Source organism: Asterias rubens, chromosome 16, assembly GCF_902459465.1.
Source record: "Asterias rubens chromosome 16, eAstRub1.3, whole genome shotgun sequence".
NCBI classification, from domain to species: Eukaryota; Metazoa; Echinodermata; class Asteroidea; order Forcipulatida; family Asteriidae; genus Asterias; species Asterias rubens.
In genome coordinates this window covers 1,557,708-1,577,439 of record NC_047077.1, presented here as the reverse complement: position 1 = coordinate 1,577,439, position 19,732 = coordinate 1,557,708, and the positions used below count along the sequence as shown (strand labels likewise).

The 19,732-nt window shown below is 38.9% G+C and overlaps 1 protein-coding gene across 1 annotated transcript; it reads left to right on the top strand.

Moving 5' to 3' along the window:
• Window positions 1-2,209: 2,209 nt before the first annotated feature.
• On the top strand, window positions 2,210-19,605 carry LOC117300766 (chitinase domain-containing protein 1-like). The gene is made up of 12 exons (XM_033784556.1): window positions 2,210-2,447; window positions 3,037-3,192; window positions 3,645-3,777; window positions 4,995-5,039; window positions 5,985-6,091; window positions 6,897-6,958; window positions 8,215-8,307; window positions 10,260-10,355; window positions 10,986-11,141; window positions 12,914-12,988; window positions 18,255-18,297; window positions 19,439-19,605. Exons 1-12 carry the CDS (start codon window positions 2,325-2,327, stop codon window positions 19,535-19,537), a joined length of 1,188 nt encoding a protein of 395 aa, XP_033640447.1. The 5' UTR covers window positions 2,210-2,324; the 3' UTR covers window positions 19,538-19,605.
• Window positions 19,606-19,732: the final 127 nt, after the last annotated feature.

Below are 19,732 nucleotides of genomic sequence, written 5' to 3'. Positions count from 1 at the left end.
CAGAGTTTTTCTTTTGTCTATACATAGACTTTAACCGATAATTGAGTATTTGTTTAAAAAGCTAAAACTAATTTAAACAAGCTTTATATGGTATTTTTGTTGTTCAGATTCGGCATTTAGAATAAATTAAAGCAAAGACCTGATTCATAAAAAAATAAAGTTCTTCAGTTGTCGTGTTTTCTCGCTCCGGTGCGCGCGAGACTTGCACAGTCTATATTCAGCACTTACAGTTACAGGTTGTACAGATGCCTGGCACCCTGAAACAAAATAAGGAGACCACCAACATTCGGGCTAAAAGCTCAGTTGGTAGAGCGCCAGTACTTTAATGCGGAGGTTGCAGGTTCAAATCTTGCTTTTGTAAAACAAAAACAATTGTTCAACGGAAATTTATGTGTACATGTATTAACATTAATGACTTTATTTTATTTTTTGAACCAATCACTCTCATAATTTAAAGGTTTTATACAGGATTGGTAGGAATACAAAACGTTGTTTCATTTTAGTAAAAAAGCTTACTGATAATTAAGTCGATATGTACTAGAACCTCTTTTTTATGAAAAATATATATGAAAATCTATTTTTAAAAACCCAGAAAAAAGTGCATTGTTAGTAACAAACAAATTAAAATAAGTTTACATGCTGGAAATTGTGCATGTTTTGTCAACTTTTTATCCTGAATGACACTGGATTATGCCCAAACTTTTACAGGTTAGTTATTTCCATTTATTTGGTTGATCACCCAAAAGATGAAATTGAAATGAACACTGTCTGCAAGTGTTTAGTTAGCTCAACCAATCCTTTGAAGTACATTAAGAAATGCTGTAAAGTAATTTGGCTGTAGAGAAATATTTTGCAAATAAAAGGTTTAATGAAATTAAACAATACCAGTTATTGTGATTATTGTTGTTCATTTTGCACTACTACGGAGTTGATGTGTTATAGCGATGGTGATTGTAAATTTTAACTAAGTGTTTGTTTGTATGTTTATTTGTTTGTTTGTTGGGACGTTTGGTTTGTGTGTTTGTTTTTTTGTTTGCATATACTCGGCTGGTCTTTGGAAAATAACAGAAGTGTTGGTTTTGAAAACTTCCTCAATGAACACATGTAGGCCTATAGGTTTGACTCACACCAAAGATGCTTGCCCATTTCCTTGGTACAATTGTGAAATGTGTACCAATGTCTTTGTTCACTGATTGTTTTTGTTTGATCCTTGGATAAATTTGACTATCAATTAGTTTGTAGGCCTACTCGATGATGAAATAATAATTTTCATAAGATTTCATTCAACTCGGCAAAGGGGGGGGGGGGGGGGAGGTGGGGGTCTGGCATCAGGGTGCACGGACCAGTGACAAAGGGGGGGGGGGGGAGTTTGGTAAAACCATGTGAATATGCCCCGGTAAAGGTGTTACGGGCAGTGCTGGGCACAGGCATAATGAACCTGTAGGTATTATTATGTATGAGGTGCTGTGCTGGGCGGGCCTGCCCAGGACAATATTTGCCCAGCAATAATATGTCATTTTATGTAAAACGGTAATGGATATAATGACATTTATTTTCTACATGAATGCATTGCATCACAAAGATAGTGATTAATTATAACTTATCATTAAACACATGATTAAGAATGATATTAATAATTAATAATATTAGTAATAACCATTACAGAAGTTTCTCTTTGAGTGCTTGCGCCTTCTTACCCATCGTAGCGAAGAATGAGTGCGCTCCGATTCAAGAAGTCTTTCATTACATTACCGAGTGGAGTTTATTTCTCCCTCAATTTTTGATATATGGGGTCCCGAAATAAACCGTTTGAAATCACACTCTTCGTGTGTGATGTGACAAGGGTGTTTTTTCTTCCATTTTACGTGGCTCTGCTGCCAAATTGCCGAATTGTCAGCTGAATCTGCTGAGAGCAAAAGCGTGCCCTATCTGCAAATAATGTGCTGGATTGTGTTAATTTTGTTGATTGTGTTTGTTTTACACACGTGCGCGATATGGCAATAATTTTTTTTTGCGTGGTGTCAGCTCACTGTACTCCTATTGGTCAGAAATTGTAAATAATGCAAGTTAGCCGCGTTGCCGGCCGGCAGCAGGATTGCGACTTAACCAATGTCACGTGGGTAGAATGTGGGCGTGGCTATTTCACAAAGATGGCGGCGCCCATGATAGTTCAAAAAATTACGTTCTCTTATGTTAGCAGAATGTTGTTGTTTGTCAAACACCCTTTTCAGATCGCAGGGTTCAAGTAAATAGCAGGATTACTTCCTGCTAGTAATATTAATGTTTCGTCAGAGCAAAGTATATGGATATTTTGTGCAGCAGAGATGAAATATTTTACCGTGTTTTTGTTGTGTGATTTGTTGGCGATTTGGTCTTGCACGTACACGGTTGTTTACGGAGGAGGGCCGCCGAAACATAAAGACAAGAAACAAAATGACAAAAACCAGGTAATGTCCTGCCTTCGTAACCCACATAAATGTGTACTGAGTAAAATAAAATTAAAGTAAATCTTCTAAAAGGTCAAGCTATTATTATTATTATTATTTTTTTACAAAAAAAACTACCACACCATTTGATTCACCGAAACAGAGGACGAGGTTGACCGTTCAAGTTGGCTTGACTTGGCCATCAGTCGAGTTGTCTCAAAGTCAAGTTGTCTGAATGGTCGAGCTGTCTCAATCGTTGAGTTGTCAGAATGGTTGAGTTGTCCGCTTATTCAGTTCAGCCAGTTGAGGGTGTGCATTGTAATGTTAATGCTCTCATTTTATTCGTGTTATCAAGGCAAGTGTGATCGAGCCTTTACACTTGGTGCTAAGACTAAAAGAAGGGGTTTGCACAGGTGTTTCTGGCAGTGGCTGCTGATTGCACCATAACACCTTGTAAAGCCTTAAATTATATTTATAAAGTGCTACATTCTCGATGTCATAATTCATAAACTTCAAAGCCTGTCCTTTTTGTTGAACCACCTTTCAAGAGCAACTTGTTTGTGCCGTAAGACTCCAATATTATTATTATTATTTATTTGGTCACTTACAGAAAAATGTAAAATTGTCAGACAAAACTGTTGAGGAGCGTGGTTTGATTCAAGAGAACCCACGAACCAAGGACATCTTGAATGAAAATGCCAACTTCTGCCGAAGAAAAGTGGAAGAAAGAAACTTCAAAGGAGAAATGCTTGGCTATGTGACACCGGTACGTTCATCAAATAATTCAAGTTTTTTTATATTGCCTATATTCTGGATGTGAAACTATAAAGAATGGAAATTCTTTTCAACTGAACATTTCTTCTTTTCTTTGAAAGATTCTGCCTTGTGTTTGATTTTTTAGTGCGCATCACATGAATCGACCTTTTTTGACCCACAGCAACCTGAAAGGTGAAATTCCAGCCCTGATACAGACTGAAGGAGAAAGCCTTATTAATACTTGCATATTAATGTGGGATCAGAAGTTTCAGAGTTTTTTTTATATTGGTTGGACTTGTATGTGTTTTTCTTTATAAAGTAATAATTTCGGAAAGCATGCTGGGAACTTGGACATCATCTGGACATGCTTTTTATATTTCACCTCAAAAGTTTGAGAAAAGCTGTAAAGTTGAGAAGTACATGTATGAGAAAATTGTAGTAACTTATTTTATCTATTTACAGTGGAATAATCGTGGTTACGACATTGCCAAGATATTTGGAGGGAAGTTTACGGTGATTTCTCCAGTGTGGCTTCAGGTAAAAAGATCATCCAGCGATAAATACATCATCAATGGAGGTCAAGATATAGATAAAGGTAAACAAAAAAGCTTCTTCATATAATTCTATCTTTGACCAGTTTTAATTTTATTTTAGTTTATTTGTTTTTTCATTTATAAATTGTTGGGTTACCTTTTACACTGATGTGTATAAGCAGAATATACAGTATATTCGGTACTTTCCAAATTTCTCAAGTGTGAAAAAAAACCACAGTTATATTTACTTGGGTGGGATTCAAACCCAGGACCATTGCAATTCTAGAGCAGATGTGGTACCAACTAGACCACCAGCTTGCAGCTGCCATTTTGCCAGGTAGCTAGAGGTAGCTAGAATGTTTTATTTTGGCAGCGGGTACTGCAACGAATTTACAGATTTTATAGATGTTAAATTTGCATTGGGATAAAGATTTAATAGATGTTTCGGTGCACTTGGCACTTTCCTCTTTGTTTGCTTACTGTAGTTGCGCAGTTACTGGTGCTTTACAACATTTATACAACATAATAATAATAACATAAAATTTTTTAGGCACACAGTATCTGGAATGGCACCATTCAAAGGCGCCAGATGCTAGCAAGCAGACAAATTGAACAAATGAGTCTTGGGGTTGTGTTTGAACGTTGATAGATCAGATGTGTCCCTCAGCTCGTCTGGCAAGGAATTCCAGAAACGCAGTGCGCAGCTGGAAAACTTGCCAGACGAGTTTTGGGAACATAGAGTATGTGTGATGATGATGACGATCTAAGGCCTGGTCTGATGTTACGTTGTTGTAGAAGATCTGTAATGTAGCAAGGTGCTAGTCCATTGAGGGCCTTGAATGTGAGAACCAAGATTTTTAATTGTACTCTATGTTCAACAGGAAGCCAGTGGAGATTATATCAAATGGGTGTTATGTGCTCGGAAGACAACCACAAGCTGCTTAAATTAGCTCTAAGGGTTTAACCCAACTCAACACTGTCTTAGTACTCTCAGGTTCCCTTTTAAACACCTAGGTGAAGAGAAGCAATTATGGTAAGGTGACTTGCTCAAGGACATAAGTGTCATGACCGGGAGTCAAACCCAAACTCCAATGACTCACTCATTCAGAACTTGAGCCGGTGCACTAGACATATCGTCAAACAAATTCCCCCCAAAATATGAATATCTTTCAAAGTTGTTAAACATATTTTGCTAAAAGTTTAAATTGTAAAGGTATGAATTAAAGCGTATATTTATGTATACATTCATGAACTACTTTTTCTTTTGTACTTATTTCAGAATGGGTCAAGATTGTCAAGAAAGGAAAGCGCTCCGTTAAAATATGTAAGATTTGCTTCTGAAAAAGTGAAAAGCAGGGCAAGTTTTTTTGTTTGTTATTACAAATTAACTATTCACACTATAGCAACTTTTCCACCACATTGCTCCTGCTTTGCCACATTGTTTCTGCCTTGCACAATAAGAGCACATTTATAATGTTCCTAATTGTTTGTCTGCCATTTTTGGGAGTAAAAATGTACCCGAAGGAATAGACTTCCAAAATGGTGGAAGTTGTAGATCTATGCTCATTTATTGGAGGTGCATTCCACATTGTGCAAAAGGGGTCATTGTTTGTGTATGTTTCGGTTTCGACATTGCGGAAGACACAAAGCTATGTTCAAACAGTAGATGAGTAACCCTTCTTGCAACGGGTACATTTTCATAAAGGTGTTAAAGGCACTGGACACTTTTGGTAATTATTGTCAAAGACCAGTATTCTCACTTGGTGTATCTCAAAATAACAAATCTGTGACTCAATTGGTCCTTGAAGTTGCAAGAAAATCGTGTAAAAAAAAAAAAAAATTGTTGCACACATTTGTGTGCTTTCAGGTGCCTAAGAAAGGCTTCAGGCCTGAAGTATTTTAATATTTGAGTGAGAATTTACCTCTTTCTCCAAAACTAAGTACTTCAGAGGGAGCCATTTAACAAAAATTTGTTTTACTATCAACAGCTCTCCATTGTTTGTTACCAAGTAAGTTTTTATGCTAACAACTATTTTGAGTAGTTAACTAATAGTGTCCAGTGCCTTTAAAAGACTGATCTCCTTACATCTGTTACATGTTTGTACCCATTCATATGTGCCATCTGTTTTAAGCTACCCGCACCCACATTCAAGACAATTTTAAATTATATCTTCAAAACCCATCTGTTCTGTCAAACTGGTTAAAGTGCTTAGAAACTTAAATATTTAACTCTCTATAAATGATGTAATTATTATTATTTATTGTACAGATCCTAGACTCCTATTTGATCAATGGACTAAACATGACTTCATCGCCGTGTTTCAAGAAGAAACAGAACTTCAAGCTCTCGCTAAAACCATCTCAGCATTTTACAAGGTGTGGTGTTATTTATTTACCCCCAGTAGAAAAGAAGTCCTCTTTGTTAGGTGATCTTAATTGATGGCTGTAGCTATACTACGGCTATGACTGTTGCTATAGTTGTGTTGCTAAGGACATCCTATACTTTAATGCATGGTGATGAGGAAATCTAGCCATAGCCGTAGCAAGAACACACCTTTCTCGATGCCTGCAGTTGGAGCAATTTCGCTTCTCTTACATGTATTTATTGTACCTGGCCGAGCGGATAAGCGCACCGAACTCGAGCTCTGTTGCTTCTGTTCAGCAGAGTGTGGGTTCGAATCCCGGTCGTGACACTTGTGTCCCTGAGCAAGATACTTTTAGTATAATTGCTTCTCTCCACCCAGGGGTAAATGGGTACCTGTGAGGGCAGAGATGGTTCTTGTGATTGATTTAGCGGAGTAGCGCATATTAATGTTGCACAAGGCTGTACACTCCCTACCAGGGAGCTAATATGGTTTAAGGAGTGAATTAAGGCCCTTGACCAGGGGTAATAATTTGAAGAGCTTTAGGACGCCCTCCGGGTGTGAAAAGCGCTATATAAAAACGGGTTATTATTATTATTGTTACCTAGATCTGGCCTAGATGTTAGAGTATGGTAGTGCTTTTTAACTTTGCCCTCGGCATTAAAGCCCCAAGGTAAATTATATTACATACATCACCATTCACAGTGAGTAGGGATTCATGTCATGGCCAAAAACTATAAAAGGTATCAGCACCCCTTAAGTGATCCCTGGGGTGAAATACTTCATTTAATCCTTCTTTGTTTTTTGTTGTTTGGTAGAAACATAATTTTGATGGAGTTGTTCTTGAGGTCTGGAGTCAACTTGGGGGACAAGCAAGAATGTGAGTCAATCTTTATAAGTTTTGCGGTAACACCATTGTGTGTATTTGCAAGGTCGGTTTTGTTCTTTAGAGAACTATCTTGCTTTATATACTACTACCGCGGAGTAGAATTTCGGAATTCAGGAGACTTCTCAGTTCTGAAAAGAACTGTCCTGCTTTTTAACTACTACACTGTGCATGTACATGCACCTGGATGGAAGGTAGAAAATTGGCCGGGTCTACTACTTTAGCTTTGAGTGGATCGTTATTAACTTCACTTCCACGGAGTGAGTTCTTAATTGGTCTTAACGTTTCGACTAGCTTGCTCTTGTCATCGGCAGGAGACGAGATGATCGTATTGTAAAGCCTCTCTCTTTTCTACAGATACTTCATGGCAAAATAATGTGCCACCAGTATGCCCGGCCTAGTTCCTCCTTTTAGGGCAAATTTCACTAAAGCCTGTAAGCATAGAAACTTATTAAGCACAGATAATCATTGCTTGGAAGAAACTGGTTACCAGCCAAATTTCCGTAAAAATTGTAGTGACCGGTGCCCCAACCATTTTTTGCTTAGCATAGAAATTTGCTTGGCAGTATCTTCTACTTATCAGCTTTATGAAATCGGGAAAACGGTGAACACGATTCTATATTGATGTGTATAGCACAATGGCTGTAGGGTTTGCTCATGTGGAGGTTGCTATGCAAAGGTTTGCCACCGAACCATTTGACATAGCAACTGCCTCTACAGTCTGAGGAATTCAAAAGTAAGCAACACATTGTGACTAAGCATGTCATTGTACCAGACACTATTCAAATCTAACTCGCAAATGGCTTATCAATTTCATAACCTATCTCGCCCTAATCTTGGCTTCTCTCAAGACCCATTTTTGCTTACCATTCCTGGGACCCGTAGCAAATCTGGCAATCGCACATTCACTGTTACTGCATCCACAGAATTGAACAACACCCCATCTTTCATTACAGCCAATAAATCCACAGACCAGAGTTTAAAAAACTTCTGAAAACACATCTCTTCCTTGTTTAAGCTTTTCTCTTTTTCTCATGCTTTTGAAACATTGAATATATGTAGCTAAGATTTTGTTGTTTATTGTGCATTTTTAGTTTTGTAAGCGCTGCGATATAGCTTTTTATGGGGAGCATTTCTAAATACCTGTTATTATTATTATTTATATTATTTTTATTATTCATTTAACTATCATTTTTTAGGAGAACTTTCGAGTCTAATCGTCCTTGTTTTTCGTTTTGTTTGATATGCAGGGAGATGCAGCACTTAGTGGTTGACATAGCAGAAGAAATGCACAACTCAGATATGAAATGTGTACTTGTAATCCCACCGCCTGTTATGCAGAGGTAAATATGTATTTTTAAAATAATTTGGTTTGGAGCAAGAAAATAGACTGGAGCAGAACTTGAACCCCAAAACGACTTCTGGAATAACTTCTGTGCATTTATCAATTGAGCCATCCAGCCCTATGCTGGCCATCTCCCTATTTATCAGTTAGTCTCCCTACTCGATTTTGATGTCCTGTTTTAATTTTCGCTCTGAGAGACTATCAAATAAAACAACATTTTACATCATTTTAAGGTGAGATTAGAAACTTGTAATTCTTTGCCTAACTTTTTTAGTTTGGTGGTTGGTCACAACTCCAATGTTTCAGCCTTCCATTCGCATGCATCAAGATACAAGATGTTTGTGTTGAGTTGGTCAACCTCTATGATAATGCCATAGGCCCCCCATACACTTTACGCACACATGTCAGGACTATTTCATAGATAGAGGGAGTTTCTGTAAGCGCAAAGGTGCGGTGAAGGATTACTATTGTTTAATAGTAATGTGTGCAGTGCAGTAAGGAGAAAAGTGGAGCAGGGGATAATATTATTAAAAATTAATAATATAGGTATTTATATAGCGCCTTTAACACAAATCAAAGTGCTGAACAATGAATAAAACAAGAACAATGCAAAGGAAAGAAAGATAAACAAAACAACAAAGGATTAATGATGAGGCTGACTGAAAAAGTAGGTTTTGATTTTTTTTTTTTTTTTAATGGCAGTTAAGAAGATGATACCCTGATGAGTTTAGGTAATTTGTTCCATTCCTTCGGCCAAGCTTAAGAAAAAGACTGGATCCGGCAGATCGAGAAGGCCTGTGCTCACAGAGAAGGGATTTTTCAGAGGATCGCAGACCTTCTCTGCCAGGGGTATAAGAAGACAATAGAAGAGAACAGGGATTGCGATAGTTGAGTGATAGTAAAAAAACAATGTCTTGCACTAAGACTAACATCAGCTTCAACCCTGATTGTAATAAATCCAACTGTTGCATATGATGCCACAAACTCAAAAAGCGCCCTCACTCAGGTCAAAGGAAACGTACATGATTGGCTGAAAGTTGTGCGTGGGGCAAACTCACTACACTGGTTCCCTGTCTTTATCCGCATTGATAAAGACAGGTACAGTACTTGCTTTATAGAACGGGTGATTTCATTGGATACACTGTCATTCGATAAAAGTGCAGTGACGTAAGCTCTACATATTTGAGTGTTTTGATTGGTCCGAGGTGATGTGGGTGTAGCTGACAAACACCACCTCGGACCAATCAAAATACAGATATGGAAAGCTTTACTTTCCATATGTACTGTATGCAAAGTCCACATGTGTTTATGTACAGTAAATGTACTTTCATGTAATGTTGGTACATGATGTATTTAGGATTCAACTGTGTGTGAAATGAATCTAGGTTAAAGGTGATTAAGGACTGGGGTTGACCTAGGCTAGAGGCCACTCTCTGGCGTATTCATGAGCCTTAAAGTCAATGGACACTTTCGGTACAGAAAACAAATAAAAGTTCACAGATTTGCAAATAACTGTAACTGGATTTACAGAAGATAATGGTGAAAGACTTCTCTTGAAATATTATTTCATGGAATGCTTTACTTTTTTGAGAAAACATTAACAATATCAATTCCTGATACCGAGAATTATGGAGTTATTTTAAACACATGTCAGGACACGGCGAAACGTGCGCAAACAAGGGTGGGTTTTCCTGTTATTTTTTGCCGACTCCGATGACCAATTGAACCTTAATTTTCACAGGTTTGTTATTTTATGTTTAAGTTGTGATACACGAAGTGTGGGCCTTTACCGAAAGTGTCCAATGGCCTTAAAGTGTGATGTCAGATGGTGAGGCTACATACTCGCTTGCGCCTCCATTGTTTTATCTCAGTGATGGCGGCATACCCAAGGGGAAACCGGGGTTATTTGGGGTCTAACAGTATGTAATTAATATTTTTTATTATTTTCAGTGGTCCTGGTATGTTTTCTGCTAATGATTTCAAAGTGCTGTCACCGATTGTAGATGGCTTTAGTTTGATGACGTATGATTATTCCAGCGCTCAATCGTAAGTCCAACTTCAATTTGTCAATTTATCTTTTGTGAATAGCTAGTATGCCGCAGGCAAAATGTCATAGAATGGTTTTTGTCAACATTATCAGAAAAATTTTAACGAAAGATACAAAACGAAAGTTACATGTTACATTTCAGCTGAACTTGTTGAAAAAGAGCATTAAACTGTCAAGGTATTCTCACAAGAATGTTGAATAGGCCTTTAATGTTCACCAAGTTGACAGCAGGTACCAAGCGTATCAAACTGTCCAGTGTTTTATTCCGCAAGGTATGTGGAGCTATCTTTTTGTTGGATGAGACCACCTCCTTTTTTAGCACCATGTAATGGTTTACAGGGTGCTGTGGGGCAACAAAGTCAGGAACCCCAGAGCAAGCTCCTTGTCTTTAGGATACATACATGTAAAGTGTATTACACATCACATACGTGTATTACACATCTTACAGAACCAACATAGAAGAGCGCTGCAAAAATAGTATCTTGCCACAGGACACAAGTGTCACAACCGCGACTAGAACCCACACTCTGCTGATCAGAAACACAAGAGGTTGAGTCCGATGCTCTTATGTTCTCAGCCACAATATGTTCTGGACCTCATTTTAGTTTGTATTTTTTGTACCATTTCAGGCCAGGACCTAATTCTCCCATTGACTGGGTGAGATCCTGTGTGAAAGATATCACGCCTGATCCCAATCCTGAAGAAAGAGCTAAAATTCTACTGGGGTTGAACTTCTATGGCTATGATTATGGCCCACAGTCTGCTGAAGCTATGATCGGTCCAAGGTAGGCAGAACATTTGAAATAAAATTTAGAGATTGACGCTTGTGTAGATTTATTGTGTGTATATGATCTGGACCCAATTACATAAAGGTCTTTTAAAGAAACTGGACACTTTTTGTAATTTTTAAAAACCAGTCTTCCCACCAGTCTTTGACCAGTCTTCGAAGTTGAGGGATAGTAATGTGAGAAAAAACACCCTTGTTGCACTAAGCTTTGTGGTTTCAGATGCATGACTTTGGGACCTCAAAATCTAATTCTGAGGTCTTGAATTCAAATTCAAATATTTTAGTGGAAAATTACTTTCTCAAAAACTATGCTACTTCAGAGGAAGCCGTTTCTCACAATGTTTTATACCATCAACAGCTCTCCGTTGCTTTTACCAAGTGAGTTTTTATGTTAACAATTATTTTGAGTAATAACAAATGGTATCCCGTGCCTTTACACAAAATACTGCTTCAAACAATTTCTTTGCTGAGCAAAAAATGAGTGGGGCATCAGTCACAACAAGTAAACTTTATGGAGTGGTGGCTGGTAACCTGTTTTCCTCAGTAAGTTTTCCTGTGCTTTGGAGATTTTTGTTCTTCCATAAAGCTGTCTAGCAGAAAATACTGCTTAACAAACTTCTTAGCTAAGCTATGAGTTAGGCACCAGTCACAACAACATAAGCTTCATGGAATGAAGAATTTTGATACAATAAAAATCAACAGGCACATTACTCAGGAGGGATTCGAACCCATGACCTTTACCATTCTAGGGCAGGGCCCAATTTGTAGCAGAAAAATTTGCTTAAGCCTTAGCATATTTCAAAGGTTAGCAGAAAAGTTGGGTGGCCATATTGCGTGTTTACCGCGGATTTGCATTGTGACGTAATTTATTTTCGTGCGGTAAGCATCGAAATGTTAGCATGCCTTTTCGTGTGCTTACGGTTAGCAGCGCTATGAAATAAAAATTGCAAAGTGAGCACAAAATAGGCCAATAAGCAGCGCTATGAAATTGGGCCCAGATGTCTTACCACCTAGAGATAGCTGGTAGGCTAGGGTCAGTTTGAATCCTGTATTGTGGCAGCAGGCATCGTAACAACATATTATTAGTGCCAAAAATGCATCAGGGATAAAGAATATGGTTTATTCATACACTGATGAGTACAGCATTGTCTACTGAGTCTTTTCCGGAATTGAGTAATATGCTTATTTATTTGTTTTTTACTGGACTCTGGCAAAATACAAAGTACACACATCGGCAAGTTTTGAATCAATTACAAAAAGATTGATCATAAACTAATTAAAGGATATGTACTGTTTCCTAACAAAAAACACAATGTCCACAGATTTACATTAAACTTACACAGTTTGAAGATTATGATAGTAGAAAGCTTCCCTTGAAATTTTACATACTGAGGTACTGTAGTTTTTGAGAAATCAGTAAAAGTAATAATTTTCGTCTCAGTTTTAGCATGTGGAAACGTATTAACCAGTTATGCTATGGTTTTGGTATAATATCATAACTGGTTAAGGGGATTTCACATGCTAAAATAATTTTGGTCTCATGAGACCAAAATGTATTTGTGAATTGTTTTACTCATTTCTCAAAAACTACACAACCTTAGTTAGTAATATTTGAAGGGAAGCTTTCCACTATCATTTTCTTCAAACCCTGAAAGTTTAATGTAAATCTGTGGACATTTTGAAAAAGTACCTGAATCCTTTAAAGCAGCAGCTGACCACTGATGTTTTTTAAGTTTACAAAATTTTTAGTTTTGTTCCTTTGACTTTCAGGTATCTAGAGCTATTGAAGAAGCGGAAACTAAAATGGAACACAGCACAAGCAGAACATGTCTTTGATTATAAAAAGTAAGTCCTATATTAATCGTCTCAAGGTTGTTCCTTCTCTAATAATTCCTTCTCTAAACCTGCCCTGAATACAAATTTCCGGAGTTCGAACATTCTAGCTGAATTGAGTTTGTGTCTCATTTTTTCTTGATTCAGTTATTTCTGCACATTATCCCTTTATTCTTGAATTCAAAAGAAAAAATCTAGAAAACGTAAAAGAAATTATATTTTTGATAGGTCGAGCATATGATCTGTTCAATAACTTGTTGATTGAAGGGAAGGTATTCATTTGTAAATCACTCTCATAGAGTATGTTCAGACAGCGTACTAAGTTGGACCCGAACTGGTTTAACTTTCAAGGTGGTTGTAAAAAGTTGTTCCCCTTGCGTTCAAGACAGCACTGAGTTAAACCCGATACGGTTTATCTTTGGTGTGAAGAGGTCAAAGCCAGTGCAACCCCGTTTACTCTAACATTCGGTTTATTGTCCTGTTCATTGATCACTGTGTGATTACGGAGGTCAATGGGTCCTCTGTTGTGAGTTAAACCAGATGTGGTCTTTTCTATTCTGTCCACACACAGTGTTAAATGATAAACCTGAAGCGGTCTAAAGATAAACCCCCTTGCTGGACGGTCTATCTTTTGTGGGTTGAATTTGATTCAGTCTTACTTTATAGTGCAGCTGCTAAGGTGAACAATTGTGCACTTTGTGGTAAAAGCATGAAATTTGCTATGATGGTTGGTATTGGGCTAATTAACAATTTAAGACCGGGACCCACCTTGGGTCTCGCTTATTTAGGGGCGGAGCCTCATTTGCATAAAAAGGGGGGGGGGTCTTTGATATAAATATTGGGCAAAATCATACTTAGAATAATTTTTTTTGTTCTTTGGACCAGAAATATAAACTTGAAAATCATAATTATAAGTTAGAACATAAATTAGTGAAAAAATTCCTTTTTGTGGGCGGAGTTTCAATATTTCTAAAAGTGGGCGTTTTAAAAACAAAGTTTTATCTTCAGTGAACTATTACTGTTTTTTAATTGTTTTTTAAGCTGATTTATGTTATTTGAATAGAAATACTATAAAAGAATACATTTTTCCCATGAGTTTAAATAGTTTCTTTATTTATCCCCTCTTTTGTGGGCGGGGCCAGAGTAGTAAACGAGGGTGTGTCTAAATTACACATGTGTAATACAGCCAAGAATGCACAAGCAGCCAACAATCTCATCAACAATACAGGAATGAAAGTATGTCCTGGGCCGGCAAAATCTGATACTCTGTCATAGTAATGACATCAGACATACATGTGCTGTAAAATCGTCGGTTATGTATGCTATGGCTATGGCAAACTCAAGCTCTCAAATCACGCCATTATACCCACACAGTGTGATCTGGCACCATGCCATGCAGGCCAGAACAATAAGTAAAATTTATATTAGCAGTTTTTTTGCAATTTTGAGAAAGGTTTGCAGGTTGGCGATGAATCCACTCATACAGTGTAGTTATTCGGTTGGGATGTGTTGGAATGATCACTGAGCTGTAGCATACATGTCGGAATACTGAAATAGGTAACATGTACAGGGAAAAGGAAAAGTGGTGAGTTGGTATTTGATGAGGCCATTAGAGAGGCCATTGAAATCTACCAGTACGACCCAAGTTAATGGGGGTTTAGGAAAGGTATTGTGGATAGAGGGTCGATATCCATGGTCAGGAAGAGAAGAAGCCAAATGTCATTTAGGTGGAGGCTGATGTTTTGAAGAAGAGTGTCGTGAAATTTCAATGGCCTCTCAAGGCATTCGTGGTGGCATTCGTGGCTTCTTGTTCTTCTTATCGTGTCCACACACACTATATATTGTGTTTCAGCAAGGTCCTCAGTTCTGTATTCCTGCTCCATAGTTTGTGGCTCTGTCTTACATATGCAGGTAACGTCTTCTAGATATCCCCACTTCTTGAGAGACACGTTGCACCGGCCAGTTGATGTTCTAAGTTTGTTGAGGCACTTCTATTCAGCCCAACCTGAGTCAGCATCAGGGAGGAGTTCTTCCGAATCACTTATGTCCATGGATGTTCTAGGTGGAAGTTTACCAAGTCTCTCATGTCACATGGCAGTTCGAAGAGCCCCGGCTTCTGCACTTGGTTTGACTTTGTTGAGGAAGCTTTTCTTGGACCGAGTCTATTCTTAGCAGGTGTGTGGCTGAATGGAGGGTTTCGCTCGTGGTCTGGCTATACCAGAAAGTTTGTACAGGCTATCAGTTGGTGTTGGTCTGAGGCATCCAGTGATGAGTCGGCATGTAGCATTGATGGCTTGATCAATCTTCTTAGTGTGGGTAGATCTTTCCCAGACTGGGCACGCATACTCTGCAGATGAAAAACAAAGGGCTAAGGCTGTTGATCGAAGAGTGTCTGGGATGGCACTCCATCTTGTTCCCAGTAAGTTTGCTGACAATGTTGTTTCTTGCACAGACTTTGGCTTTGGTCTTCGCAACATGAGTCTTAAAGGAGAGGCAGCGGTCTAGGGTGACACCTAGATACACTGTATGAACACAGTTTTCAAGAAGAGCCCCAAACCAGGAGACGTTCAGTTGGCATTTGGCTTTTCGATTACAGAGATAAAAGGCTGAATGAGAGTGATGAGCTCTGCAGCACTATAGTCAATTCGATGATCGGTTAAAGAATCCCTCGTTTTATGATGAAGTTTCTTGTGAGCGGAGGGTATATTGGCCTTATGCCTGATTGATTGAACATACACGGAAGAAAGTGAGTAGTGGTATGTGGTTGACCTTGGGTATGGGAAACATATAGTTAAGTTTAGGGCGGCTTGGTGGTGTTAATCTGGTTGAAACTGTCCATACCATTGCGGTGACCCTACAATTGCCTTTAAAACTCCTCTGCAGAAGGTGGCTGTCAAAATTGGGACCAGAAACAATATGATCCACAATCTCACTGGTAAATTCTTGGTAGCAAATGCCGAAACACTTTGCTCATCGGCGCTAGCTATCTGCCACTGTGGGCTGAGTATTGTGATCCAGTTTGGAGAAACTCTCAAGCCTACTCGATATTCAATTGAACAGCACCATGAGGACCATCGCTGGTGCTGTTAGCTGCACAAAGACTGATTGGCTACCAGTCCTGAGTAAGGCAAATTTCCCTATTCAGATGATCCAAAGAGAGTGTGCCATATCAGTGATGGTTCTGCAAAGCTAAAGCAGAAAAGCGGCGCACGCAGTGGCAAGGTCCAGACGGCACAAGTTCCTGATGAAATAGGATCGCACCATCCAGTTCCCGGGGATAGACCTTCCCAATGGTAAAATGTACCTCCTGAACCGATTCCGCACTAACTCGTCACTCCAACTAGCCAATTCTCTTCACTCTGACTCAATTAATCAACTGCAGAGACAGCAAGGGTCAGTCGCACCGATCTCCTGTGTCCACGTCCTATAGAGCTTTGTGGTCGATTTCAATAGGCCAGGCAGTTGTTTACCCCAAGATGATCTTGGACGGCCTCTGGATATTTTCCAGCCAGGAGCTGGTGCTAGGCCTCCCCTGGAGTTGCTGGCGATGCGAAGAGCCTTTTTAGCTGGGGTGTTGTCAGCCAGGCGAGCGACATGACAAAAGAAAGCAGAAAGGCGGCGTTGAATCACTCAGACTGGCAAACCCACAACTCCAACAGACCAACTCACAACTCCGACAAAGGCTATCCTGTCCTATATATTGAACACCGGAGACACAAGTTGTCGGAACCTTGAACAAGAGGGTGTGTTTAGATGCTAGGGTAATGGAAGAAGAACTGGTGTACAACGGTCAATGTTGGTTATTTTTCATTGGAAACTGTGGTGGAGGGTGTTGTCTTGTTTCTTTGTGGTGGGGATCAGGCATCTAGACAGCTATTGCCAGACTGCCCTTGTCCCATTGTGAACATGGTGAACTTGATGCTTGGGTATTGCTGGTTGAGGTATCTGTATAGCATTTTGGGGGCTGATAGGTAGAGTCGGGCCACATCATCAGTTCGAATGAGCTCTTGTGGGAATTTGGAGAGGCAAAAACTGTATAAGAATACTCAATATCAAGGCATCACTGCTGGTTCGATTTGTTTAGCACCCAATCGTTTACTCTCAAGAGGGAGCAAAGAAGTGCTGTGAGTAAATTGTAAACACTGTTACTGCAAACAATTATTCAGTGCATACTGAAAATGTAGACATATTGTAATTAAATGTCTATACATGTATTTACATGGTTTTGCATGCATCAGTACAACAATCAAGGGGCTAGAATGGCATGTTTTATTTTATCCCCACTTTCAAAAAATGTGACTCCCCCCACAAAAGGGGCAGGAATAAAGACTATTTAAATAACTATTTTACTGTTATTATGTATTTTAGTCTAAAAAAAATTAGCAGAGAAAAGCAAATTTAGTCAAAATTAACATTATTATATTTTTTACCCCCCTTCTTTCTTAAAAATTTGACTCCGCCCACAAAATGGGCAGAATTCAAGACAGTTAATAATTTTCAAACAATTATTGAACTGTTATAATGTATTTTAGTCTAAAAAAATGAGCAGAATATTTTTTCAAATAGTCAAAACTGACATATTAAATTTGTTACCCCCCACTTTCTTAAAACGTAGCCCCACCCCTAAAATGGGTGAGATCCAAGATGGGTCCAAGTCTTAAAATGATCTTTAGGGTGTATATAACAACTGCAGGAAGTTTCATGCTTTTACCACAAAGTGCACAATTTGTCCACATATGGGCCTTAGCAGCTGGACTATTAGTACCGTTCAGACACACACAGTTGAACTCGTTCGGGTTGAACCATGAGTTAAACTGACTTTTAGTACTGTGTTTGAACTACCTCAAAGAGAATCATTTCACTTTAAACTACTGTGGTTATGTGAACAGCCGTCGATTTCACCAAACTCGTCCAAACTTAGGATACATCTTAGGACTTGGGACGAGTTCAGTTCCGCATCCGAAGACGTTAGAACGCATTCAACCCATCCTAAGTTAGGACGGGTTACTCGTCCTACCTCGAGATAAGATTAATCCTAGTGTTTGCCCCGAAATATGAGTCTGATAATTGTGGACATACTTTCTCTGGATTTTTGGCGTCCTCCTTTTGAAATTGAAATAAGTTTTTCACACGTTGGTTTATTTGTATACACCTACAAAAAACAATTGCCTTTAAGAACAAAATATGATAATTATTGTATTATTATTGTGATGGTGAGAAGTCTTTCACATGCTTACCAGAGCTGATTTATTAATGCAATTGTTTGTCTTGTTTACAGAGATGGCCCGTGGGTTCATCAGGTTTATTATCCGTCCCTTAAGGTAAGAGTTTTTGCATCATCTATCATCTATCGGGTGGCATGGTTGGCTTGTGCGTAAAGCGCTCACCTCTCACCAAGGTGACCCCGGTTCGATTCCTGGCCGGGGCCATATGTAAGTTCACTTGTGCGTTGGTTCTCGACTGTGCCACAAAGGTTTTCCAGACCATCCGGTTTTTCTCCCTCGGGAAAAAAAAATCAAACACTTTCAATCTTTGGCTGTGCTCCGTGGTCATGAGTTGATGTGGCTGGCAGCCAAAGGCGCCCTTGCATGCCTGCTTCTCGAACACATTGTAACCGCGTCCTTCACAATTCAGCTCTTAGCTGCGAGTAAGGATGATTAGCCCCCCAAATTATTATTATTATTATTATTAATATAACTAAACCACCCCATCAAGCCAAAAATAGTGACAAACTATGTTGCCGGTTTGATACGCCCCAGGGTGTGAGAAAGCGCTGTAATAAACTCAGTTTTAAAATTATCATTAGGTCCTATTGATTAGGTGTTTAACATAGACAAATTGACTTGAGCGAGACTTGAACCAGTGACCTCTGAAACAGTGCCAGGGCTCTACCAACTAAATCTACATTGTATCTAGCCCATAGAGTTATATATAAGAACTAGAGGGCGCACTGGCCTATATACGCGCCCCGGTATGCGCGCAGGCGGCCATTTTCTAAGTTGACAAAACAGCCATCTCACAGTGTGTGTTTGTGCGGCCATTTTGTAAGTTGAACAAACAGCATCGCGTGAGCGTTCAATAAAAAACCCTCAAATGTGTATTTCATATTCGACGCGCGTACAGAATGGCGCACTTGTCCTCTTGCGGTCCCGTCGCGTTTGTGCAAGAAGCATCACCAGTGCGCCCTCTAGTTCTTATATGTAACTCTATGATCTAGCCCTATCTTGTTGGCGGTCTCCCTATTTTGTCAATATCTTTGTCGGGGGTGCCAGAAGCCATACAACCTTACGCTGCCAAGTTGCGAGGGATCACACCCAAGCTTAGGGTACAGCCTGGGATGCGACAGCCAATGAATCATATTAAGGGGTTGCAACTTTTTATTTAAGATACAAAATAACAAACCCTATCCTAATAACTAACCAGAGTTATTCTTTTTCTTTTTATCTCCCTATATCATTATAGTCTATTGAAGTTCGTCTTAAATTGGCAGAGGAATTAGGAACTGGAATATCTATATGGGAGCTAGGACAGGGATTGGATTATTTCTATGATCTACTTTAAAGGCACTGGACACTATTGGTAATATTAGTCTAAAACTTACCTGATAATGAGCAATGGAGATCTGTTAATGTTATGAAACATTGTGAGTAACAGCTCCCTTTGAAGTAATGCAGTTTTGAGAAAGAGGTAATTTCTCCTGAAAACTTTTTATAGTCGTCCGAAAGCACACAAAGTTGAGGTTTTGTTCTTCATATT

Excerpts from the sequence above, each read along its gene's own strand:
- LOC117300766 (XM_033784556.1), top strand. The coding sequence starts at position 2,325 with ATGAAATATTTTACCGTGTTTTTGTTGTGTGATTTGTTGGCGATTTGG. Across the intron at positions 3,193-3,644 it reads TGCTTGGCTATGTGACACCG|TGGAATAATCGTGGTTACGA; the intron begins GTACGTTCATCA and ends ATCTATTTACAG. Across the intron at positions 10,356-10,985 it reads GATTATTCCAGCGCTCAATC|GCCAGGACCTAATTCTCCCA; the intron begins GTAAGTCCAACT and ends GTACCATTTCAG.